The sequence below is a fragment of the Danio aesculapii genome, chromosome 20 (assembly GCF_903798145.1).
Source record: "Danio aesculapii chromosome 20, fDanAes4.1, whole genome shotgun sequence".
Lineage (NCBI taxonomy): Eukaryota > Metazoa > Chordata > Actinopteri > Cypriniformes > Danionidae > Danio > Danio aesculapii.
Window position 1 is genome coordinate 24,175,953 of NC_079454.1, and position 26,779 is coordinate 24,202,731.

Consider the following 26,779-nt stretch of genomic DNA (forward strand, 5'->3'; position numbering starts at 1 on the left):
GGATTAATATGAATAATCACTAAACACCGTGTTGACACCTATTTGACCATTAAAGCGCTCGCATTAAGATGACTTTAGATGTGTGTGCTCTGCTCGTCTAAGCGCACACACACACACCAGCATGTGGTCTCATTCGCGCTTTTAAAAACATGTATGATTCTAATGTACGTCAATGAATTTTGCACTTCCCATGCTGTCATTTTCACATGAAACTGAGCTTTGCAGAGCAACAAATGCGTACAACTGTAAAGGGGCTGTATATGATACAACAATTACTTTCTTGATTCAGGTTCTCATAATTAGAAGCTGAAATAGAACTTTCGATTAATTGCAGTTACAGTGCAAGTTTTCAAAATACTCCAAACTGAAGACCCTGACAATTTATGTGAATTATAAATTTGTGGCCAGCTGCCTCATGTAAACAAGCAACACAACCACACTAGGCAACTCTGGGGTGACCTTACCATTATTTGCAAAAGACTAGAATTAAAACATTATGTAAATCCAATGCATAGTTACAAATTCATCCATCACAATATTAGTCTCATTACATTAAAATAATATTTTCCCAAATTTTTAGTTTAATACATCTTGCCATCTTCTAGTCATTTTTATCCCCTAAAATGCACATATAGGTGAATGAAAACATATGGAGGTGATGCCATTGTTTATTTTTGTGGACGAACAGCGAAATCTTAACGTTGACCATTCAAAAGTAGAAAAGACAAGCTCCATTATAATTGATATATGGTTTTAGACAAACCACCAACAAAACTATAAAGAATTGACTTATTCCACTTTGTCAAGCACTCATGGAGTGATTAATATATTCACCAAGCTTACACCTGGAAGACAGGTTCTGCCGAAACTTTTCCAAATAGAAGCCAAAAAAAAAAAAAAAAGCCAAACTAACTTTGCGTGGTGGACAATCTATGACTGTTATTAAAAATTTGTATCTTTATTAAATTATAGCAGTAGTCACCAAATTGTTCTTGGAAGCGAAGAGTCCTGCAAAGTTAAGCTTCAAGTCTCCAATCCTAAAATCAAACAAACGATTCACAAGTCTTATTTGGTTTTATTTGAAACTTCCAGATAGGGGTGTTGAGGAGAGTTGGAGAAACTCTGAAAGCATTTATGTAATCATGTCCTTTACAACAAACTCCAGCACTTATTACGGAGTCTCCAAACAGATTAAATTCTTAATTCATTCTCCACCACAGGTACAGGCAAGCCATCAGATCACCGAACACATAAGGTCCAGAAATGCAACCATCGTGACCTGGTAATGAGGAAAAACAACTTTTAATTTAAGTTACCAAATTAAGCACTGCATTTGACATTAAACTTTTTATTCGCATGTGCCTTGTGACAGGATCCAGACTCAGAGAAATGTCCTCTGGCCTGTGTTTTAACAAGAGCAGCTCAATATACCCCCCTGTTATGGCCACTAGAGACACAAACAGCCTCCAGTGGGCAAAGCATAGAAGGGAACACCGGAATGGTTAACAGCCTGAACTTACAGATGCAGCCAATTGCATGGACAGATAAAAAAGGTGCTGCTCTATGTATTATCTGTGGTCTCCTTTCAGGTTCTTATATGTTAAACTAGCTCATGCAAATTAAAGTTACTCACCTAATGACTGCAGATATTTCACTTCCTAGCTGCAAACAAAAGAAAATAGACTAAATATGCATCTTTTTACACAGAAGTAATAAATATTGTCGTAAAAGTTGTTTCTCCCGACAGGATCCGAAGCATGGAATATCAAAGCCAGTACTTCAGGTTTTTGAGAGAATTCTTCTGCCCCCCTGTGTTATTCACTCAAGACATCAAAGGACTTGAATGTGCAATAAAAGGGGCTGACAAAACTAGAAAGAGGCACCACACTCACCAAGTAACTGTGGAAGAATTCATGAACAACTGCAGACTCTGGGACAAGCCAATCTTCAAGCCTAAACAAGAACAATCAAGTTATTTTTTGGGTTATGGCCAAGCCTCCTAGTGAATGAGAACTGACCCCAAGATTTATCTGGTTAAAAAAAAAAAGTTTAATGTAAATAAAAATTGCAGATACTTGAAGGGAACAGAACACTACATATAAAAATGTTAACAATTTAATTCACATTTGATCCAATCCTAATTTTACAAACAGGAACACAAAAACATGGGCATAACTTGTAACATTAATGTTTTCCTCAGCTTTTGTATAAATGCTGAAAAGTCTAAAGATGATTCATTTAGATAGACAAGGTACATTTAATCCTGACTAAAACACGAACTCCCGTTGAGAAACAAACGAGCAAGTGAATGCAACATTTAATGCATTTGACTTTATAAATGTAAGGATTTTATGCTTCGTTTTAGAATTGTGCAAGGGTGGACAAAGACATCTTGAAACGAACACAAAAAGCTAAAACTTATCCTTTTAGATCATAAAAATATATATAAAATACTTCCTTACCTTTATATTTCAGACATTGTAGTAATTGGTGATTTCCTCTTCAGTCAGGGGGCTCAGATGGCCACTCTGTAAAAATAAACATTGTTTAACGCGAGGCTAAACATTAGCAGATAGGCCGCAAACGCACCACGTGCTGTCTAGAGAACACGTGGCCTCTCTTTAACAATTAAAAAAAAGCTACTAGTGTTTAATACTAACTGTAACGTGACTTAATAAAACCCATAGCTTTATTATTTAAAAACTATTTATTATAAGAATATTTCCCTAGCCTTCTAAACACTTCTTAAAAGCCCACTATAACTGTTCAGGTAAAATAATCTGAACATTTAAAGTCCAAGTTGTAAATACATAAGTGAAACAAAACCTACCGTCTAATAAAGAAAAAACATACAAATGTGCATAAATCTGAGTGTTTTAACTCACCAGAGCTTATCTTGCCTCCGCTCATGCTTACTGCGTCCGATAGCAGAGACTGTGCAAAAGTAAAAGAATGAACACGTGTGACTGGTGCGAGGAATTCTGGGACATTTAAGAGGTCCGCCTCCAAATTCAATTTGCCTCTTCAGATGATTTGGGGAGTCACTTTGATCTGATTCACTCTGATGATTCAGTCGGATCAGCAAACAAATCGTTCTCACCGGTTTTGAGAAATGAACCGGCTCAGTAGAACTATTAATCATGAATCACACACGCTGTTTTAAATGGCTGCAGAGCACACGAGGCATTATTGTTTAAAACCAGATAAAAAGTTTGACGAATATTTTGTCAAAACAGACCTTTGTTGTCATAAATTCTATTAGAAAAGTAAAAATACATTTACTTTATATCTTGTGCATTATTATGGGCTTCGGAAGTGGATATGTGTGTTGTTTGATGCAACCCCTTTATCTATGTAATCCAAATTCTATTGGCCACAGCGAATGTTCGAACTGATGTTCTCGCCATTCATTGGTGAATCACCTGTCCATCAACTGACCAGCGTTTCGTGTCGTACTTCCCAAACACACCAATCGGGGCTCAATGGGCGGGGTTTGACCGCTAATCCAGGATGTGAATGTTTCGTTTAGGACGTGCAACTGGCAAAGATGTTTACAATAAATTTATCCAGCATTTTTATTCTCATTTGCAGTGGCCCTGAAGAAAACATCTAGATGAAAGCCGCAGACGTTTATCTCACGCTTTGTTTGCACTTTGCATGAGCGGCGGGAATTGAATGGTCACTGATTGCTGTCCTCCGTTGGGATTGCAGCTTGGCCTGTCAGTGTTCCGCTGTTACAATCATGTTTATTTCATAAAGATGGCAACGAGGGGCACCTTATAAACTAAATGACTGTCAGAAACATCGCCTCCATTTGTAATATGGTAAGTAGAAGTGTTTGGATAGCATGCTGGCTAGCTCTTACGTAATGATGATGGTTGAATGGCTTTCCTCAAAATCAGGTGCATGACCTCATTTATGAGCTGATGTATGCTTGGATCACTTCTCAAGTAAATGCAGCTATCATAACTAGACATGTTTACCTGCTCACGTAGTAAACTGTGACTGAAAGCTTAATTGCCCAAAAATGAGTTTTACAGTCAGTGATGTCCGCTTTGTTTTGTGATAGTATATGTGGTGTTAATCTTGTAGTTTTTAAACAATCAAGCAAGCTCAGTGAAAAATATCTGTACTGTTTTTGTTGCAGTAACTCTCTTTGTACACTTTGCAAGTATTTGTTTAGCATGTAAACAACGTGTTCCTTGCATAGTCGTTTCTGATTCTGACGTCATTTTGAATGTATACTAATATAAACAAGTGCTACAGGTTGGTCTTCATACAGAAACATTTTAACATTTTGGAGTTGCCCCCATAGACTGTAAAATATAGGTTGCCCCTTATAGCAAGCTGTTTTGACATTTAATCGATAGCCCGTACTAGTGTGTATTTGTATGTTACTAGTACTACTTTTTTAGATACTAGTATATTTTCCATTAAGTACTAGTGCTTATTCATTATACTGGTGCTTTTTGATTAGAAACTAGTGCTTTTTCTTTAGCTACTAGCGTATTTTTTTAAGTTATTAGTACTTATTCATTAGATACTAGTTCTTATTCATTAGATACTAGCACCTATTAAATAGACACTAGTACTTATTCATTAGGTACCAGTACTTGTTCATTAGATACTAGTACTTATTTATATAGTCACTAGTAACTATTATGTAGTAATACATTTAAAATATTTCCATTGGTTTCTATGGGATCTGTCATTGAGATATCAACTATTCAGTTTTGACTAGTGTGTATTCTGGGTGGGCCTAGTACATCTAAAAACAAAACAAAATGTGCTACAGGTCAAATGAACGGGCACTGGGTCCTTCAAATGTGAAACATACTGTAAAAGAAACAACAATTTAACTGAACATGTCTGGTTCATTCTGGCATTTGTGAATTAGGTGTAATAATTTAGTAATTATGAGCATCACAATGGCACAGTGGGTAGCACGATCTCCTTACAGCAAGAAGGTCACTGGTTTGAGCCCTGGCTGGGTCAGTGACATTTCGGTGTGGAGTTTGCATGTTCTCCTCATGTTTGAGGGGGTTTTCTTCTGGGTGCTCTGGTTTCCCCCACAGTCCAAAGACATGCGCTATAGGTGAATTGAATAAGCTAAATTGGCCTTAGTGTACGTTTGAAAGAGTGTGTATGGATGTTTCCCAGTACTGGGTTTTAGCTGGAAGGGCATCCGCTGAGTAAAACATATGCTGGATAAGTTGGCGGTTCATTCCGCTGTGGTGACCCCAGATTAAGCCGAAAAGGAAATGAATGAATGAATTCAGTAATTAATTTACTACAGTGTAATTATAGTATAATACAACATGCTTAATTTGCATTCATTTTTTCTAAGCATTGTCATTGACATGTTTTTATTTTAATTTGAGTAGATTTTTTTGTTTAAGTACGAAGTATTAATAATTCAAATTAATTATCTTCTAAAATGTCAGAGTTACATTGAAAAATTGTTGTAGAGAGGATTTGCATCTTATGCAGAATAATTTATTGTAACCACTATAGTCAAGTCAGATCAAGTCAGTTTTATTGTCAAATATGCTATACATTTAATATATACAGCACAGATAAAATTACAGTCCTCCCAGCCTACGGTGCAAACAAGCAATATATAAATAAATATACAAAACAGAGAATACAACAAAAGTGACAATAGTGCAAAAGCAGGTAAGTGAGGTAGTGTGTAGTTGTGCAAAATGGGGGGGGGGGGGGGGGGGGTCCTTAGTCTGTGTTTATAGTAGCTGGGGTTAGGAGAAGAGAAGGTAGAGCTTGTAAAGGCATAATTTACATAGTAACGGCATGTAATGTCAAGGATGCTGCAAAATAAAACTTTGTATTTTAAAGTTGCATGGTATCATGGATAATTCCATGATTAATGAATTAACAATAACACCTCTTTGCTCAGAAAAATGAGTTTAGTGTTTCATGTAATTTTCCTGATGTTTGTTTCAAAAGTTTGCAATGTTGTGATTCATCTCTGGTTGAATGTCTTTAAAGGACATTTTTCTTTTTTTAAGAAAAAAATATTGCGACAGTCAGTGCTGCTGAAAAGAGAATATGTGCTAATGCAATCTATGGGATCAGAGCCCATTGTTTTATGTAATACTTTAGTTTCTGCGGGATATCTGACATTGCATGAATATTTCAGTGCCTGAAACTGGCCTGAAGCCTGTAACCACAGTCAGCTCATCCTTAGATATCTGCAGGTGCTGTGTCAGCCTGGGCTAGATGTGGTTAGGAACATGAAGAGTGAATTATTGCCAGCGTGAGGGGGCTTAGACTTAACGTCTGACTGCTGTTTAGTGCTAGTTATGTAACCCATGTCCGGACAGGGTTCATTTGTTCGTTGGTGTGTTTGGGGCCACATCTTGTAGTGGCTCATTGGCCATGGATTCAAGGCAAGCTAATGAAATGTTCTCCTTTATGTCTTCCAGGTTCAGTCCTGTTAAATGAACTCATTATTGCGTGTTTGGCGTGCACAACTGTAGGCCTGACCTTCAGTTTGAAAACATGCGTCTTTTATTACATGTACTTTAGGTTGAGAACATTGGTGTGTTAGTTGCTTTAGTCAGGCAATATATTGTCTCATATGTTTGATTTGTGTATGTGACCTTTTATATATGGAATGTTGTTGTTGGAGTTGTTGGAGCAGTTGTTTAAGAAATGTATCCCACAAATCTGACTTTCTCCTATTTATGAATTTACATCTCACAATTATTTTCTTCTTAAATGGTGAGTTTATATTTAATAATTGCAAGCTATATTCTCTCACTGAGTACATATCTGCAATTCTTGACCTTTGCAAAAAAGACATCTCACAGTTTTGCACATAATGTCGCAATTTCAAAAAGTTTTAAAGAAGTTTAAAGAAAACGTTTTTATGAGAATCACTCAAATGATTCCGTCTGCTTGGTGAACAAATTGTTGTTATCAGTTTCTGCAAAAGATCAGCTTTAAGTGGAAATTCAACAGACAGGGTATATACAGAAATCACAGTGTGAAATTCAATACCTTTTAAGACCGTTTTTACGACTCTTTCCATACATTTTAAGACCTCATCACTAGGCATGGGACGATAACCGTTTTCAATATATACCGCAGTTTGGAAAAGTTAAGGTTTTAAAACCACCAAAATATTCTGTAATACCGTTCCTAAGGTATGCATAAATATTTTTCAACATTTTTTTAAAAAGTAAAAAAATATATGTATGCAAAGATGCCGTTTTAAATTGTAAATAAATCTGTTTTTGAAACAAATGAAGACAGCAGAAGTGAATGATTCATTTGAATGATTAATCCTGACATGTTTACTGCTCCAAAATATTATAAATCTTTCAAAAAATAAAATATATCGTTTTTAATGGGGAAAAAGTTTTAGTTTTTTTACCCAGACATTTAAAAAGAATATATTTTAGAGCAGTAATCACAATACCGTGGTACTGTGATATTTTTATCCAAGGTTATCATACCGTCAGAATCTTAGACCGGCCCATGCCTACTCATCACTACTTTAGGTTTCAACCAGTAACATTGGCGACATTTTAACTTGCAGCATATTTATTAAATACTGGTTGTAAGAAACGAATCCTCAATCAAAACTTTGTTTATATACTGAACCAAAAGCTTATCCAGCAGGTGGCACCTATAGAACAGCGGGAAAAAACAGTGTCGCCTTGGTTACTGCAGTAAACAAAGCAGTGTGATGTGAAATCTAGCAGGATTTAATTTATTTTATAAAGTACGCAGCATCCCGATATTCACAGATTAAATTCAGGCAAACTTTAGCATGCTGATACGAAATGTATATACCTTATAAAATAGCAGTTAAGACTTTTAATACTTTTTAAGGACCTTAAATTTCTATAAATTGACTTACCAACTTTTACTACTTAAGACCTCGCCGACACCCTGAACAGAGTATGCATGAATCTGGTGTTGCACTATAAGTTTTCTGCCACTGAATTTTTAAAGATTTTAAAGGAATTTATCTTACAATTCTGACTTTGTTTCTTGGAATTATGAATTTGCATTTCAATTCAGATTTTCTAGTCTGAACTTTGACTTTATGTTTCATGATTGCAAGCTATTCATTAGATTAAAAAAAATGCTGTGTTGAATTAACAAAAATTGTGACAGATTTTTAATGCTACATTTTTAACGTAACTGTTGATCCAGAAATGTTTATTGAGTGTATATATGTGTATATATCTGAGTGTATATTTCTGACAACTTTAAGTTACAGTTCAGACTTGGTGACCTCTGGAAAAAAAACATGTTTTTCACATTTTGACACTCCACATTAATATATTTAAGACTTATTTGGAAATTTCAGTGTGATTATTAAAATTGCTTCTATTGGTTTTGGAAGGAATTAATTTGTGACAAATAGAGAGACAAAAACTCAGAATTCTGGGAAGAAAAAGCAAAACTTTAACTCTTCAGATTTTTACAAATATATTACTAATTATAAGTATAATGCAAATATGTCTGAATTACCCAATTCACGTATATTATGAGATTAATATTTTAAAAATTGTGAAGAAAAAAAAGCCACAATAAATATATACATGCATTTTTTTAACCTGTAGAGGAAAAGGGCTTCCATATATATGTGCTGTGGAAGTTGTCAAAGCAGAAATGAAAATGACTAAGCTGACAATTGTGTAGACTATGAGAAAAATAACCCATATTTAGACAAATGTTGGTTGAAAAAAAAAATCTTGACTTTGTTTAGCCAATATAATATCACTTCATTGTTTTGGAGACTATGAGCTCAGAGGATTTGATAGCCCCCACAAGTGAATGCAGCCCCCTTCATTCACCTGTTAATTATTATGGCCTAAAATTGCTCAGGCTCCTAAGTCTGTCTTTGCACAATGCTCTATTTATATTTTAATAGGTAATACAGATCTATTAGTGCTGGAAATGAAGGTCTTCTGGGAATTATATTTCCTCCAGATAAAAAGCTTGCTGTCTCAGTCGGGTTAATAACACTAAACCAGACAATGCTTAGATAGAGAGAGCAGCTATTTCCTATCTTTCTGCTGTCATTCATGGCCTTGAATTGACCAGTGCTTGACTTTGATCCCTGGATCCAATTGTGGTGTTTAGTCATTATACCCGATCTACTCATTCAGAGAGACTCAGCTTCTAAAGATATGTGCTGTACTATAAGGGCAGCCATTTATACTACTATTCAGAAGTTTGGGGTCAGTAAGGTGCGAGTATTTAAGAGCATTATGCTTACTTACAGCTGTGATTGTTAAAAATACAACACTAATACAGAAACTAAAGAAAAATTATTAGAAATTAAACTGTATTAGAACCTCCAAAATAAACAAAAGTAGCTTCAGGGGTAAGTCATGTACTGGTGCTCTTTGGATACAGGATTCTTTTAAATATGCAAACAAATCATCAGTCCAATGCACTCAAATGTACATGTTAAACATTTTAAAACAAAGAGTTTTTTTTTGGATATACCCGTTTTCCACATTTAAATGGAGATCTAGTTTTTTTCTTGCATTTTTTTTGTACTGCTTCCATGTTGTTGATATTGTAATAGATTTTTCTCCTTTTCCGCATTATCTGTTTTACTTTGGAATTATGCTGTATTATAATGATTCTTTTTCTCCATCTCTCTTCTTACTCCATTAACTATTAATCTGATGATTGAGTCTTAATATTGATGTTTATCTTATCCTGTCATCTATTGATTATTTAAATGTATATGTTGTCATCCTTATGATAGCTGCAGTAGGTGAACATGCGTGCTGTTTCTAATGTACAAGTCAAGTCAAGTCTAATGTACGAGTCAAGTATTGTCGTTCCGCTACATGTGGAAATACAGAGGAACAAAATGTCATGTCTCACAGGACAATGGTGCTACATAAATTAATCATAAATATAAACGCAACACTGGACATAAGAGCTATTTTAAAAACCTATGCATAACTAACGTACTATACTTAACTATACACATAAGACAGGCTATACAAGTTCTTTTACATGAGACTGAATAATGTGCAAAATATGGTGTAGGTATTAATGGTGAATATTGTGCAAAAGAGGTATTTAAGGTTGGTTATTGTGCGAACGAGTTATTTGAGGTTGAAGCAAGCATTTATAGTAAACAATGTTTACGCTGTTGAGTCTGTGTAAGATGGCGTTTAAATAAAGTGTCAGGTGCATAAGATAGAAGAGTTTTTCTACAGCGTTTCTACAGGTGGTTTGTCAAGCTCGCCTCTATAAAGCACAATTTCACATGAACAATGTTTCTAAGAGACGTGGAGTGATCAAGAATGTGTCTATTGTGCAAAGGTGCAGGTAATGAAAATAAAAGCTTTTTAACTCTTTTCACTACATTTCAAGTGCCTTGTTTCTGTACTGGCATTGTTATTATGTTCTTTGATGGTGAAGTTAAACAGGGTCCTTCAGAAATCAGTTGTAATCTGCCATCTTTAAAGGATGCAGAGTCTGAATTGGGACACAGATTATAATCGTCTTCATTTTCACTTTAGATCTAATGTCCTGAAAAAGACACGGCTGTTAAAACAAAATTAATTCTTACTGATTAGGCCTGCACAATATATCATTTCGACATCAATATCAGAATGTGCGTGTCTGCAATAGTCACATCGCAGGATATGCAATGTTGAGTTGGGTTATAATTAATCAGTCACAGCAAAGTATAACCATAACAGAGTAAAACTTTATTATTTGCATCTATTATAGGAATTTCAAGAGAGTTTAAATCATTCTGGTGCAAAAAATACATTTGTAAATTTAAAGAGAAATTCTTGTACTGAATTAATACAATAAAGACCATACAGTGTTATTTTCATTTTATTTTGTAATTCAGCTTTTAGACTTGAATACTGTTTGACTCTACTGAAAAACATTAGGCACTGTTTATTTACTTTATATTACTTTTTCGTTGCTCTATTGTAATTATTTTTGCTCACAATATGTTTGTTAGTATTTATACATGATCCACACCCTTAGGAATTCACCCAAATCAATCCTAATTAAGGATTTTCTTTCCAAGCAGAGCTATTCAACCCATCTGGTGAAATTGTATTCATATTGCAAAATATATCACAAAAAACGAAATATCGCAATGTCACATTTTTTCTATATCATGCAGCACTATTACTGATGTTAAACCTTAAATTAGCCTGTTCAGTGAATGTGTCTTGGTTGTAATCTGTCACTGCTTTACACTGAAGAGAAAACTGCTCAATTGTACTGAGGCCAAAGTGAAACTCTGAGCTTCTCCTGCTGATTCAGTTACATTCTGTGATGGATTCTTATCCTGCTTCACATCTTGGTTAGTTGTTCTTTCCATTATTAAAGCTTTGTGTAGCTCTGTTACAACTTCAATGTCATGTCACTTAGTTGCTGGTAAAATTAGACCATTACAACACTTGATCCTTGAGTATCAATTGGACTCCAAAATCAAATGCCTAAAACTGCTGAAACTTAAAAAGAAAGGTAACTGTAAGTTTATGTTGTCTTAACTTTACCTTTGGTGACAACTAACTGAAATAAATTTGTAGTACTAAAACAAGTAAAGAAATTTGTAGTACTAAAACAAGTAAAGAAATTTGTAGTACTAAAACAAGTAAGGTAAGTGTAAATTTAAAGGAAACTACATATAATAATGTCGAAGTTCTGTAACTTGTAATTGGAAAATTAAAATAAATAAAAACGAAATTTTGTTCGCCTCGCAACAAGAAGGTCGCTGGTTCGAGCCTTGGCTGGGTCAGTTGGCATTTCTGTGTGGAGTTTGCATGTTCTCCCCGTGTTTGCGTGGGTTTCCTCCGGATGCTCCGGTTTCCCACGCAGTCCAAAGACATGCGGTACAGGTGAATTGGGTAAGCTAAATTGTCAGTGGATGTGTGTGAATGGGAGTGTATAGGTGTTTCCCAGTTATGGCTTGCAGCTGGAAGGGCATCTGCTGCGTAAAACATGTGCTGGATAAGTTAGCGGTTCATTCCGCAGTGGCGACCCTAGATTAATAAAAGAAAATGATTTAATGAATGAAAACGAAATTTATTGTACTACATAAATAATGTTGATATATAATAATATAATGCTGATTTAAAGAAATCAAGGGAAATTATAATGTTAAAAATAAACATTATTTGGTTGTATACACAATGTTGAATTTGTCATACAATACAATACAATTAATGGACATGAAAGCAATCTGATTTCTGTAGGAATCTCCTGGGTGTAAAACGTATTTTAATAGAATGATCGTTTAGAAGGACCAGATGCTTTAATTCTGAAAATGTGTTGATGGATATATTTAAAAAAGGTTTCTCCCTCAATAATATTAGGATTTTATTGTTATTTGATTGTTATTACTATTGCGTGTGTCAACATTTGAAGTGGATCAAAAACCTAATAGAGTAAAAGTATTTTGAAATACGTTTTCAATTTGAGTGAAAGTTGTCGACTTTGATGAAGGCTCTCGATCCACTTCAAATGTTGATTACTGTGTATTTAATTATGTTTTTTATGCTGCCCATTTTAAAGACTAAATTGGTCAATTGTGATATTTTATTGAAATGATTTTTCTTGAATAGGAAAACAGAACTTTTTTCCCATTAAGATATCCATTGCTACTGAGAGGTGCTTTTAATGCTTTAAACTATTTGTAAAACAAACAGCAGGTGTCATTCATCGTATCACTTGTAGCGTCATATTCAATATGAGTCTTTCTCCAGCTCTCATCTCATAAAAATATGAAAGTACATTGTGTTCTAATTTTCCATACAAGTGGCTTAATGTGAGGAATATTTCACGTGTCACTGCATGAAGTTTTAAAGAAAAAAAAGGCTTTTTATAAATAAACCTAAATGACTTGGTGGAAATTTAATTATAGCTTTGAGTGTTCTCACTTAGTCTTAAAAGCTCACGTAATGTATGAGAGTATTGCATTTAAATGGAAGTGCTGTAATTAACAGATTCTTTTTCTCTTTGTTTCTGTCGTTTCAGGGCACCAATGCCTCTGCTCTGGAGAAAGACATCGGTCCAGAGCAGTTCCCCATTAATGAACACTATTTTGGATTGGTCAACGTAAGTATCAAAACTCTCCAAACTAATCCTTAAAGGGATAGCTCACTGAAAATTCTGTCACCGTTAGCTCACTCTTCATTTGTTCCAAAAAGCTTTTTCTTTTGTTGAACACAAAAAATATATTTTAATTTATATTTTTCTACCCCTTAGCCCTTCCCCTTACCCCTACCCCTCGTTTTGCGCGTTCACGTCAAGGTGTGGGGGTGTCTCAATTCTCTTTAGCTTGAAGGCGTAGGGCTAAGGGGAAGGGGTGAATAGCCCTTCGAACAAAGATTTTTCAGGACCACACTCGAAACCAAAGGGTAAGAAAATTTCCCAGAATACACCAGCCACAATAACAGAATCGCTGCACCTGGAGTAAGGAGATCCACAAATTAGTATTTTTTTTTGTCATTATTACAAATTTTTCCAACAAACAAGCACATGTTTTAATATATTCATAAACGCGTTCGTGTTTTACCATCATGCTTTAAAAAAATGCTAAAATAAAAACAGCTAAATTTTGCACTCTTTAATCCCTAATAATAACTCCTGTACAGCAGTCCCACAACATTCTGACACTCAAATACCCTGTCAGTAAAGTCTAGTGGCTGGAAATGAGCTTTTTACAGTGTCTGCTATAATTTTAATGTTGTTTTTGGTGTGTTTACATAGATGAATATGGCCACTGTGTAAATACACAGTATAGTTACGATCTTATTGTCACATTATATCATTATGATAACATGATATATGCCTTCAGTGATTTACTGAAGATAAATACCAAAAAATAACACAACTGGAATAACTACAGCAGTTGCGATCGTCTGATCTCATAAGAAGCATGAGATCGCGATGACACGATGACATGTGCAGGTGCTGTAGTGGTGTCCCAAATCTTAGTGGTAAATTTTAAAGCCCTTCCCCTTCACCCTCGGTTTTAAGCAGGGGCGTAGCGGACATTTTAAAAGTGGGGAGGACGGCTGTATGAGATCAAACGTTCATATAACTATTAATCACCTTTTTCTAAATGGTCTGTCTCTAAAAGTGAGGGGGACATAACCCCCCCCCCCTTTATTTGTTTCAAGAGAAGCGAGTGGTTTATTTATGTTGTTCTGCAAAATATATTTGCACGTGATTTTCACATCAAAACAGGGCAGCTTGACAACATAGAATTCAGTCCTGTTTCCATTAGTGCAGCTTGGATGATTAATGAACTGTTCAGTGTTAAGTATTTCAGGTCAAGCTGCCTCTAGTTTTGGCAGAACGATTTATTCAGCTTTTCACTGAATCATCAGGAGATCCACAGAAATCAGTTTACAGTTATTGTTTTTTTTACTGCCTCTTATTTATATTGGAAGGATCCTCAAAATGTAGGTCACAGTTATTGTTATATATTGTTCCTTTATTTCAGTTCAAATGAGAAATGTAATAAAAATCATCACGGGATTTAATTATGATTTTACTGCCATTTTGAGGTGACAGTAAAGCAAAACAATGATCATTTTAAAGAGAGCATGCTGCTCATGAGGAAAATTGTTCTGTTATGATCTTGGCATGAGAGTCAGAGAGGATGACAGTTAAACTATTTTTGATTAAAATGTGCTTCTACCTAGATGAATCCACAAGTAATATTGCAAAATAATAATAAGTGAAAATTAACTGCTGTGTAAACCTAAAATTTAAAAAAACTGACCTAATAGTTTTTGAATTTTAGCTTCACACAGCAGTTAATATCACATTTAAAATTGTCAAAAATATGAACACTTATTCTAGCATAGGTTTTAACCCAGCAAGCACAATTTGTCAATCAAAATGACAAATAGATAGCATTACACAATGTTTTCTTTCGTCACATTTCACCAAAAAATAACATTCTTTTTAATTCACTGCAGTTTGTGTTACATGGTACATGATTTCAGTATGTTTTTTTCTTTATAAAATGGCATTACATTGCCTGTAAGTTAATTGATTACAGTTGTAAGAAATATTTTAATATGGTGTTACTATAAATGTTGTCTTTTATCACATTTCTCTACAAAAAAAAGACTCTTTTTATTTTACAACAGTTTGTTGCAGTGGTGTAGTCCGAAAAAAAAAAGGTGGTGTACTATAACACTCGAACCAAATTTTAAATGAACGCGGGCAAAGAAACGACGAAAGTCAATGTTTCTTTGATTCATTAGCTCTATATATATATATATATATATATTTTTTTTTTTTTTTTTTTTTTATGTATATATATATATACATACATACATATACATATATATATATATATATATACATACATACATGCATACACACATACATATATACATTTTTAAGTAAGTATTTAAAATAATACACTAAAATTACGGACGTTTAATCAGAAAAATAAGTGAGTATACCAAGGGTATATACAATTATTGATCCTCAGAAGTGGTAATACCCAAACAGCTTGTGGAAAAAAGTAGGCATACTGAGTATACGTGCGTGTAGCAAGGACTACACCACTGGTTTGTTGCATAGTCCAGGGATGTGATTCTTCCGTATAAATATAAATTTCCATATGTTCCAAACTCAATGGGATGACCCCTGTAATTTGCGTAAATCAGTTTTTTTTTTGTTTGTTTGTTTTGAGGAGAGGGGGATAACATAATCATATGGTATAGTCCTATATATAATGTGACGAAGCCGCTGACAATATGCAAGATTATGAAATCGCTTTGAAAGTGTACACGGCTGTGCACTTTTCACATTTGCATGTCACAACCATGTGCGCTCTATCTACATTATAAGTAAAGCCGCAGGACGCACATTTGTTATTATTCTCTGCAAGTCATTTGTCCTTATGTCTTCATTAATCCAGTACAGCCTAGCATCTCAAATTTAATACATGAAAGTGTCATTAGTTTAGATGATATTACAAATTTATAAAAATATATTGTATAATTAATTAACTAAAAACAGGGACTAAGCTGAGGGAAAGTGAAAGTGATAAACTCTAATTAGTGATGGATGATTTTTTTTTTTTTCAGGGTGAAATGTTAAAGAAGCTGCTCATTTCAACTGGATTTAATATTTTTAGTCCAAATTGTAGACTGACTATTAGTTTATTTATCACGCTGGAATAAAGAGTTGAGTAAATTACAGGGAAAGTTATATTCTGTGGACACAAAAGAACTAACCGATTTAGTGGCGCCATCTAGCGGCAGTGTTTGGATCTGTTCCGACATTGAAGTACGAAGTATAAACCTATTACATATTTTACTTAGGTCATTATTAAACTGCTAAACATTTAAACCGATAAAACAAAAAATGTATCTTAAATTGTGTGGCAAATATCAAATATTCATATAAAGAATATTATATTATTATTTTTTATTATTATTATTATTTCTATTATTTAAAAACACACAGGCACACGTCTTCCTTCTTTTTTCTTCTCTGCTGATTGCATTGCCTGTAATTTAATTGATTACAGTTAAATGTAATGTTTCAATATGGTGTTCCTGTAAAAAAAATCTTTAGTTTTGTATTAACAAAAGTTAAACAGTTATAAATGTCAAGTTGCCCTGTCTGTACATAGACTTTTAGTAGTGTTTGTGGGAACATTTAAAGTTTTTAATTTTCAAGTTTACTGAGTTAACTATTCAGACTGGTACAAGTTCCAATTTTGAAGATTGTTTGTTCTTTTTGGGTTTATTATGTGTTTGTTCTTGTTTGCAATTATTATTTTTTTAGATCTGGCAACTCTAATGAGTCAAGACATGCCTCATTACCTGTGATTTCTTGCACCGCACATCCAGAATAGAAAGATATATCTGATAGCTTTTCAAGTACTTCATGAACAACTAGTTCTTCAGTACAGTTCAGTACACACACGGTGTATTATTTCCGCAGTTGTGGTTAACTCTGCCTGCAGTTTTAAGGAGTTAATTAGAACGCAGTCTTGCTCCTGTAAATTATTGAACTGTGTGTGTACAAAACAGGATTAAACTCTGAAAGGAGAACTGGAATACAGGACTTTTAAATGACAAATCAATTCCAAGTCGATTCCAAACAATGTTGCAATTCTTTTTTTGGTTCTTTTTTTTCCCCATTCCATTAATACATATGGAAAAAAGCCTTAATTAATGCTCGTTAAATGCAGCAGGCATTTAGCACAATTTCTTTCAGAGGTACAAAAAGCGGGGAAAGTAGGTCAGCATTTTAATTAAAATGAAAAGTCTTTCACGTCATGCTCATTCATGGAATTTGACTAAACCTAATCATTTTTTATATACTTTAGATACACGGTACAAAGGCGCATTTGTATGAATTGAGCCCATTAGGTGCAGAACTTGTCCAAAATATTAGTGTGTTTTAGGATGCAGTACTCAATAGAATTTAGTTTCAACCGTTGTATAGATGGGCATTGACTCCCAGCCCTGCTGACATTCAAATTTAGTTTGTAACCAATAAGTATGGAGCCAAATCAGTCTCAAAAATAGTATATTTACAAAATAAAATTCATGCAGCTACATGACAATTACATTGTGACACAGTGGCTCAATGGTTAGCACTGTCGCCGCACAGCAAGAAGGTCGCTGGTTTGAGTCCCGGCTGAGTCAATTGGCATTTCTGTTTGCATGTTCTCCCCATGTACATGTGGGTTTCCACCGGGTGCTCCGGTTTACCCCACAGTCCAAAGATGCAGTATAGGTGAATTGAATAAACTAAACTTGGCCATAGTGTATGCGCGTACATGTGAGAGTGTATGGATGTTTCCCAGTACTGGGTTGCAGCTGGAAGGGCATCCGCTGTGTAAAACATACGCTGGAAAAGTTAGCGGTTCATTCCACTGCGGTGACCTTGATGAATAAAGGGACTAAGCTGAAGGAAACTGAATGAATGAAAATCCGATTTGTAACTTCAAACCACTATTCAAAAATACATAAAGCCAATTCGTAAATTCAAAACATGATTTAAAAGTACGCAGATTCAATTCGTGAATTCAAAACATGATTCAAAAATACACCAATCCAATTTGTAATTTCAAAACAAGATTTAAAAATACACAAAGCCAATTCATAAATTCAAAACACGATTCAAAAATACACATTGTCACATCCCCGGCTCGTTCATGCTGCTCCAATCACCGCTCACTCTCTCCAGTCACCTCCCATCACATCCGTGCGCAATCACCTTAGTTCTAATTACACACAACTGCACCAGCAATCACCTCTCCCTATAAAGAATCACCTTTTCCAGTCGTACAACAGCTGTAATGGAGGTCAGATGGTTTCTCCTAACCTGTGGATGCACATGAGATTAAGGGAAGTGACTTTATACTCTGATGGTTACATGAAGATCCTTGTTTACATTGTGAACAGCTTACAAGTCAACTCTCCATCCAAGAATGTCACTTACCTGCTTCTCCTGTTGAACTATCCACTTTGTTTTGAATGAATTACAAAAAAAGATAACCGTCCTTATCTTCATTGTGTGACCGTAACACAAATCCAATTCTTGAATTAAAAATACGATTAAAAAATACACAAATCCAATTTGTGAATTCAAAACACGATTCTAAATAACACAAATCCAATTCGTAAATTCAAAACATGATTCAAAAATACACACATCCAATCTGTATATTCAAAAAACGATCCAAAAACACATAAATACAATTTGTGAATTCAAAACACGATTCAATACACAAATCCAATTTGTAAATTCAAAACACGATTCATTTCCCAGAGATGGGTTGCGGCTGGAAGGACATCCACTGCATAAAACAAATGCTGGATTTTGGCGGTTCATTCCGCTGTAGCGACCCCAGATTAATAAAGGGACTAAGCTGACAAGAAAATTAATGAATGAAACACGATTCAAAAGTATGCAGATCCAATTCGAGAATTCAAAACACGATTCAAAAGTACACAAATCCAATTCGGAATTTCAAAGCATGATTCATAAATACACATATCCAATTCGTGAATTCAAAATACGATTCAAAAATGGACAAATCCAATTTGTGAATTCAAAGCATGATTTAAAATTACACAAATTCAATTCTTAAATTCAAAGCATGATTTAAAAGTACGCAGATCCAAATGGTAAATTAAAAACATGATTCAAAATTACACATCCAATTCATAAATTCAAAATAAAAATTCAAAATACGCAAATTAAATTTACAAATTACATTTGGCGAAAATATTTATGATCTTTATTTGTGAATTCACAAATAAACAAATTGGATTTTGTAAATGTGAATTGAGCTGTGCATGTATGAATTTTATTTTGTAAATGTATTGTTTTTGAGACTGATCTGGCTCCATAAATAAGTTGTTCACTTTCCAGTTGGTGTAAATCTAAGGTGTTTATGTGATCCATTAATGCTGTAATTTTTGAATACTCGTGAGATCTTTATCCTAATCCGGTTCCTCCCTTTTCCTCTGGTTATTATGTATCATCTCTCAGCTTACACTGTCAATAAAAATACCAAAAAGCATATAAAACAACTCTATTGTCAGTGTGGGCAGAAAGGAACGACCTTTTTGGGAAGGGAAACGATGCTCTGCTGTCAGAGTAACAGCGAGTGCTGCTCTTTCAGCCTGTGCCGGTCATGATTTTAAAGGGCTTTTGATTTCACAATTAGTCTTCCAGCCCTTTGATTTGCTTTTAGCAGTGAGCAGGGAGGTTTTTCTTTGCCATTTTTATTGTCAATCTCTTGTGTAGATGATCCACATTTGGTCAGCATCTCTGTTTTTGACCCATGAGTGATGCTTCTCTGGTGCACCTCCAGCATGCACTGTTCCAGATTGTATCTCTTGGTTTCATAGATCAGTTTTAATTGCATCCAAAGTGTGCTTTGTTTGTTTCCCGCTCAAGAATTTATTAGCTCAACCTAAATTAATTCCCCTCTCTGTGTATATGTTTTTCTTCTAGTTTGGAAACACATGCTACTGCAACTCAGTGTTGCAGGCTCTGTATTTCTGCCGGCCTTTCAGGGAGAATGTGTTGGCGTATAAAGTCCAGCAGAAGAAGAAGGAGAATCTTCTCACCTGTCTGGCCGACCTCTTCCACAGCATCGCCACGCAGAAGAAGAAGGTGGGCGTGATTCCTCCCAAGAAGTTCATCTCACGGCTGCGCAAGGAGAATGGTGAGGGAGACAAAGGGTCCAGGTGTGGCTGGTTAACATGGCATAGTTAAGCCTTGTTTGCTACTATGAACTATCAACAATCCATATTAGATTTTTTAATTTACTGTATACCGCAACACTTATTATGGCCATGACTAACTCGTTTTCAGAGTAAGATCAGGTCAGAAATCTAAGGTGAACTTTTACCTGTGATTTAGGTGAACTCTTTTTGTACAGAATAACTCTGTGTACAATATCCCTTAGTACGTTAAACAGTGCTTCAGTGCAGGGTCTAATACCACAGGATCTAATTCCCTTCTGGTAACACAACTGATTCACATTAGACTTAGTAAAATGAAAGTAAAATACACAAAAAATGAGAAGTTATGGCATAAATTGATTAGTCTTGTTTTATATATTTGTGAAAATATATGAAAAAGGAAGTTACTTATTTATTGTGACACCAATCTTAATTCAGTGTCTGCTCTATTAATTCTTTTTCTTTACAATATCGCTCCCAAGATCCATTCAAATGTAGAAATAAATGTGTTGCATCACATATTATAAAAAGTTTGGCGTCAGTAAAATGTATTGTGTGTATAAATGTAATGCATATATTCAGTTGAACTCAGAATTATTAGCCCCCCTGAATTATTAGTCCCCTGTTTATTTTTCTCCTCAATTTCTGTTTAACAGAGAAGATTTTTTTCAATGCATTTTTAAACATAATAGTTTTAATAACTTATTTCTAAAATTTTTACTTTTTATTTTATCTTTGCCATGATGACAGTAAATAATATTCTATTAGATATTTTTCAAGACACTTCTATACAGCTTAAAGTGACATTTAAAGGCTTAACTAGGTTAATTAGGTTAACTAGGCAGGTTAGGGTAATTAGGCAAGTTTTTGTATAACGATGGTTTGTTCTGTAGACTATCGAGAAAAAAAATAGCTTAAAGGGGCTAATAATTTAGACATTAAAATGGTTTTTAAAAACTGCTTTGATTCTAGCAAAAATTAAAACAAATAAGACTTTTTCCAGAAGAAAAATTATTATCAGACATAGTGTGAAAATATCCTTGCTCTGATTAACATCATTTGGGAAATATTTAAAAAAGGAAAAAAAAATCAAAGGGGGGCTAATAATTCTGACTTCAACTGCATATCTTTTTTGTTTTTGCACTTTTATTCAGTAAGGATTCATTAGAAAATTTATAGTTAACATTTTGTAGATGTTTTAAAATCTTTATTAATCAAAGAATCTTGGGGGGGGGGGGGGGGGGGGTACAAATCCGGCATTGAAAGTAGTAGTGTTTTCTATGTTGGACTACAATCATCGACAACCTTTTAGTAATAAATGGTTTTTAAAATGGATACTTTTGAATATATAATTCCATCTCTATAAATGCCTCCACAAAGAAAGTGAAATAGCGCTGAAGATAAATGTGTGGTTGCTCCTAGTTTAGAACCCTTAATGAAAAATTATCTTGTGACAAAAATATTTGTTTGTTTCTGTCAGCTTCATGAACATATAATTTTTGCTTTCTCATGTCTCAAGCTTTATATATGCAGCTGAAGTAGATAACAAATGCATAAAAATGTTCAACCGGTTATAAACAACCTTATTTTGATGCAAATGAGACCTCTCATCTTTGATGGAAATGAGACATCTCATCTTTGAGCCAAATATGTCCTAATTAACAAGTTTGACCAAGTTTAAATATATATTATTAAATATTTGTGTATGCAAGGTGTGTTTGATGGTAAAGATGGTAGGCAACTACTAGAGTTGTAGCTGGAGTTTAGACAGGAGACTGTGAAAAATCAAATCTGTGCGCACTAACAGTAAGCCTCTGTGTGAAATGCTGAATGAGAAGCAGGTGTAACGGATCAGGTGTGTGTTTTGAGGGAGAAGGGAGGGATAATATGTGGCATAAAAGAGGATTTGTTCTTCCGTCTCATTCCAAAAAATGCCCTTGCTCTAAATTAACAATACAGACCTCTATCAGAGAGAGATACGTCACTTCACCAGATACACGACTGCACAGGCTGTGGCATTTACTGGCAGTGTGCTCAAGTGTGTGACCAGAGAGTTTCTCTCAGTTCATATGACAACATTGCAAAATACTGCCTCCACTACACTAGAGAAATTGCATTTCTCTAGTCCTGCATTTCAGTAGGATTTCAATTGATTACTTTTTGAAATAGAGTTTGTCGTTTACTCTAGCACACACAAGCAGAGTGATGCAGCGATATAGAAATAACACTTTATATTTGAAAGCTGATAACTGATATATGTATGTGTTTCGTAACATCTAATTTTTTCATTAGCCCAAAGCTCAATCCCCAACCTGAAGGACCATGACATGCACACATACACTACGGACAATGTAGCTTACCCAATTCACCTATAACGCATGTCTTTGGACTTGTAGGGGAAACCGGAGCACCCAGAGGAAACCCACTCAAACACGGGCAGAGCATGCAAACTCCATACAGAAATGCCAACTGACCCAGCCGGGACACGAACCAGCGACCTTCTTGCTGTGAAGCGACAGTGCTACCCACTGTGCCACCATAAAATTTTTTTTTTTTTAAAAAGAGTAAATCCCGTCAGTTATCTTTTTTTCAGTGTACAGTGCGGTTCCACCACTTTTGTTTTGGTTTTCAAATATTCACAGATGCTTGTAGACTGAACACATGCTGCAATACATATTTCCATATGGATCAAAGTTTACGCTAAATCTTGTTCCCGTAGATCCCATAGACCAATGTTCAATTTTCCATTGTTTTTATTTATAGGCTCCCAAAATGCCAATGCAGTGTTAATAATTAGCCAAAACATGTGAAAGGTTTTTCATTTTTAGTGTTACATTAGAGCTGTGTGACTATTCGAAATCGAATCGCAATTTGAAACGTTGCGATTAGCTAAAAATATTTACAGTTGAAATCAAAATTATTAGCCCTCCTTTGAATTTTTTAAAAATATTTCCCAAATGATGTTTAACAGAGCAAGGAAATTTTCACAGTATGTCTGATCATATTTTTTTCTTCTGGAGAAAATCTTAGTTGAATAGAATAGAATAAAAGCAGTTTTAAGGTCAAAATAATTAGCCCCTTTAAGCTATATTTGTTTTTGATAGTCTACAGGACAAACCATCATTATACAATAACTTGCCTAATTACCCTAACCTGCCAAGTTAAGCTAATTAACCTAGTTAAGCCTTTAAATGTCATTTTAAGCTGTATAGAAAAATATCTAGTCAAATATTATTTAGTCATCATGGCAAAGATAAAATAAATCAGTTATTAGAACTGAGTTATTAAAACTATTATGTTTACAAATGTGTTAAAGAAATCTTCTCTCCGTTAAACAGAAATTGGGAAAAAAAAATAAATACTGGGCGAATAGTTCAGGGGGCTAATAATTTTGACTTCAACTTTATCTATAATTTAATTTCCCCCACCCAGAGCAAATGCGTGACTGCTGTCTGTGTGTGACAGTCTTACTAGCCAATTGAGTGAGCACACTTTTGTTCTGCCCAATCAGAATTGTGCAACCGAACTATGCAGAACGCCTACAAAAAAAAAAAAACAGGAACTTGCAGACAAGTGGGATTATAGCTGCTGCTTCATTAATAGACAAATTAACATCAAAGAAAAACAGCATTAGTAATATGGGAAAGTTACAGACAAAGTCACAATTCACAGTCACAGACTCTGAACAAAAATAAGTAATTTTTAAGAGCTGTCGCAGAATTGTTGCCATGGCTGACAGATTATTGAGCTGAAGCTTGACTACAAAATTAATTCGCAATTGCAAAACCTGTCCAAAAAATCTCAATCAGATATTTTCCCCAAATCGCACAGCCCTACACTACATAAATGGCTAGTTAGTCTAAAGATTCTAGCTAATGTAGCATTTTCTGTCTGGCTCCTCCTGTAGACCTGTTTGATAACTACATGCAGCAGGACGCGCACGAGTTTCTGAACTACCTGCTGAACACGGTGGCTGATATCCTGCAGGAGGAGAAGAAACAAGAGAAGCAGAATGGACGATTGAAGAACAACGGCACTGCCATCGCCACAGACACCGAGCCGGAGCAGAACAAGACCGAGCCCACCTGGGTTCACGAGATCTTCCAGGGCACACTGACCAATGAGACGCGCTGTCTCAACTGTGAGACGGTACGAGGGTCCTGATACATCGAGGGTTCACTAAAGTTAATTCGTGTAATGTAGGAATTCTGGCAGATTGTGCAAGGTTTTTATAATTTTAGGGGCCGATCACACCGAACGTGCTTCTATGTTCTAAAAACGCGAGGCGCACCTCACTGCCTTTTTGTTGACAAAAAAAAGTGTGGTGCGCTTTTTATGTCGCTAGGCAATGACTGAATCAGCTGTGTATTGTGCGCGAGTGTTGCTGTTGACATTAAAGGTGCAGTAGGTGATCTGTCAAAATACTAACCGGCTAGCATATTATCTATGGACAGCAGGGGAGTGACTGTGTTTCAAAGCCGCACCTCCTGAAATCGCAAACCCGCACACCGCGACATGACAGCAGACAATGTCATGTCATTCGCCAGTTAGAAATGTAGTTAGTGGTTGGCCAGTGGCATGCAGGAATTACATTCATTACTAAGCCATACTTACATGCTATTTCAGAGCGAATATTCTGAGTAGCATGGTAAACAGCAAGGGAGGCTGTCATTGTTCATAACTGAACCAATGTGATGTGAATATAAAACCAACGTCACCTCAGTAAAGCAGACTAAGTGGAACAGCGCTATTTACTGATGTTTTGTTATTAAACTGAATAAAAATCTACATTATCGATGCTGTAAAAGGACCTCATGAAACTGAAAGTCACATCAATATTTCGCCGGGAGATTTCAGTGGCTGAACAACACTTCTGTGCATATAACCCATTTATAACAACACAATCTACATAAGCTTTGCATGACTAAAATAGTTTTAAAACAGATCCTTACCTGTCTAAAAGAAATACTTCAGTCATGGTGTCATCGTCCTCCAACGTGCAAAAGTAACTCCAATGTTGATTCAGGATTTTTAAATGTTTCAATTCAGCATTTGATTTTACCGCGACTGTAATTGTCTACGCTAATGGCGGATATGCATGAACAGAGATGCGCAGAAGCCTAAATCTACATTTGTTGACAGACAGTCAGTTTGGGCTACTTACCGGAATAATGGGAAATGTCGGCCCGACATTAATTAATTGGATGAACATTTTTTTAGTTTTTGCCTTACTCAGAATATAAAATTACATATAAATAGATTTAGATCATTTACTTAAATCATTACTATTAGAATGTGAAGAGACTTTCAACCAGCACAACAAAAAATGTTTCTGAAGACAATCACCTACTGCACCATTAATATAATTTTTAAATTTACTAATATTGTGATATTCAAGATTTGTGAGTCGTACAGCACCGGATAACTCAAAACAGTAACCACAAATCTCTCCTTCATCTTCAAAAGTCTCCGTAGTTGTCTTGACAACACAAACACTGCTGTTACCTCAACAGAAACCCCGCCTCTGCTTTCATTTGATTGGAGAATGAAAAGGTTGCGACTGACATAACACATTTTTTTCCACTCAGAGTTTACTTTTTTTCAACAGCGAGCGTGCAGCACAACTTTTCTCAACGAGAACATCGCGTTCGGTGTGATTGGCCCCTTAGGATGTTTATAAAAACATAAAAAGTATGATAAGTGATGATTTTAGAGATAATATTCATATTTTATCATGCATTTTTAATGGCAGTTTAAAATTCTGTCGCTTTATGGTTCTGTTATCCTATCTGTTGTGCATGTTTGTGATTTTTATAATTTAAAGTAACCTGTGATTGTTTCGTTAGTTGCCGTAGTGTATGTAGACACACACAGATTTGAATAATTTTTCAGATTTCACTTTGAAGATTTAGTCATGGGTCTGTGTGTTTGGTAATATAATTTTATTTAGATTATTTGCCAAAGAAGTATTTTAATTTAGTCTAACTTAAAAAAAAGAATAAAAAAAAAAAATATATATATATATATATATATATATATATATATATATATATATATATATATATATATATATATATATATATATATATTTTTTTTTTTTTTTTTTTTTTATATTTATATATATATTTATTTTTATTTATGGGCTTTATATTGTTTTAAAAAGCCACAAATTACTACTATTCTAACTAAAATTAAATCTGAACAATCAATTACTTTAATGAAAACCATCATTTAAATAATAAAAACTAGTCACTCATATTCAAATAGTAATGCTGATATGTAACGTCTTCAGGGAAGCAGCAAATAAAACTTAAAGTATTTATAAATAATTAAGAAACAAATGTGATCGTATGTTAGATAGCCACAGTAATGCTCTTTGGTTTTTGCTAAATCATCATGAGTGGTCCTTATACAACACCATTCAATCATTCGTTTGAACTTTGCTATTTGATGAAAGTAACTTCGGTCTCTCTGCCGTGTGGCCCACTTTCCAGTCTTCATTTAACCCACTTTTTTCCACTCTACCGCTCAAGTACAGTGGAGTGCTAACACCATAT

At 34.8% G+C, this 26,779-nt stretch overlaps 1 protein-coding gene, 1 long non-coding RNA gene and 1 other non-coding gene across 3 annotated transcripts in view; 1 reads left to right on the forward strand and 2 right to left on the reverse strand.

The window, feature by feature from the left end:
* Positions 1–734: 734 nt before the first annotated feature.
* Positions 735–2,556, reverse strand: LOC130248004 (uncharacterized). The gene is made up of 4 exons (XR_008839584.1): positions 2,463–2,556; positions 1,893–1,953; positions 1,634–1,662; positions 735–1,279 (listed from the first exon to the last, which is right to left on the reverse strand). It is a non-coding gene; the product is annotated as an uncharacterized LOC130248004 (long non-coding RNA).
* LOC130213950 (small nucleolar RNA SNORA26) lies at positions 1,730–1,851 on the reverse strand. Its single transcript, XR_008835597.1, has one exon. It is a non-coding gene; the product is annotated as a small nucleolar RNA SNORA26 (small nucleolar RNA).
* Positions 2,557–3,495: 939 nt separating the features above from the next.
* The window catches only part of usp46 (ubiquitin specific peptidase 46), a 33,400-nt gene continuing 10,116 nt past the window's right edge, over positions 3,496–26,779 (forward strand). The window contains exons 1-4 of the mRNA XM_056481336.1: positions 3,496–3,824; positions 13,012–13,092; positions 19,990–20,203; positions 24,130–24,371. Of these exons, the coding sequence (XP_056337311.1) occupies positions 3,789–3,824; positions 13,012–13,092; positions 19,990–20,203; positions 24,130–24,371 (573 nt within the window). The 5' untranslated portion in view covers positions 3,496–3,788. The remainder of the gene's footprint in view (positions 3,825–13,011; positions 13,093–19,989; positions 20,204–24,129; positions 24,372–26,779) is intronic.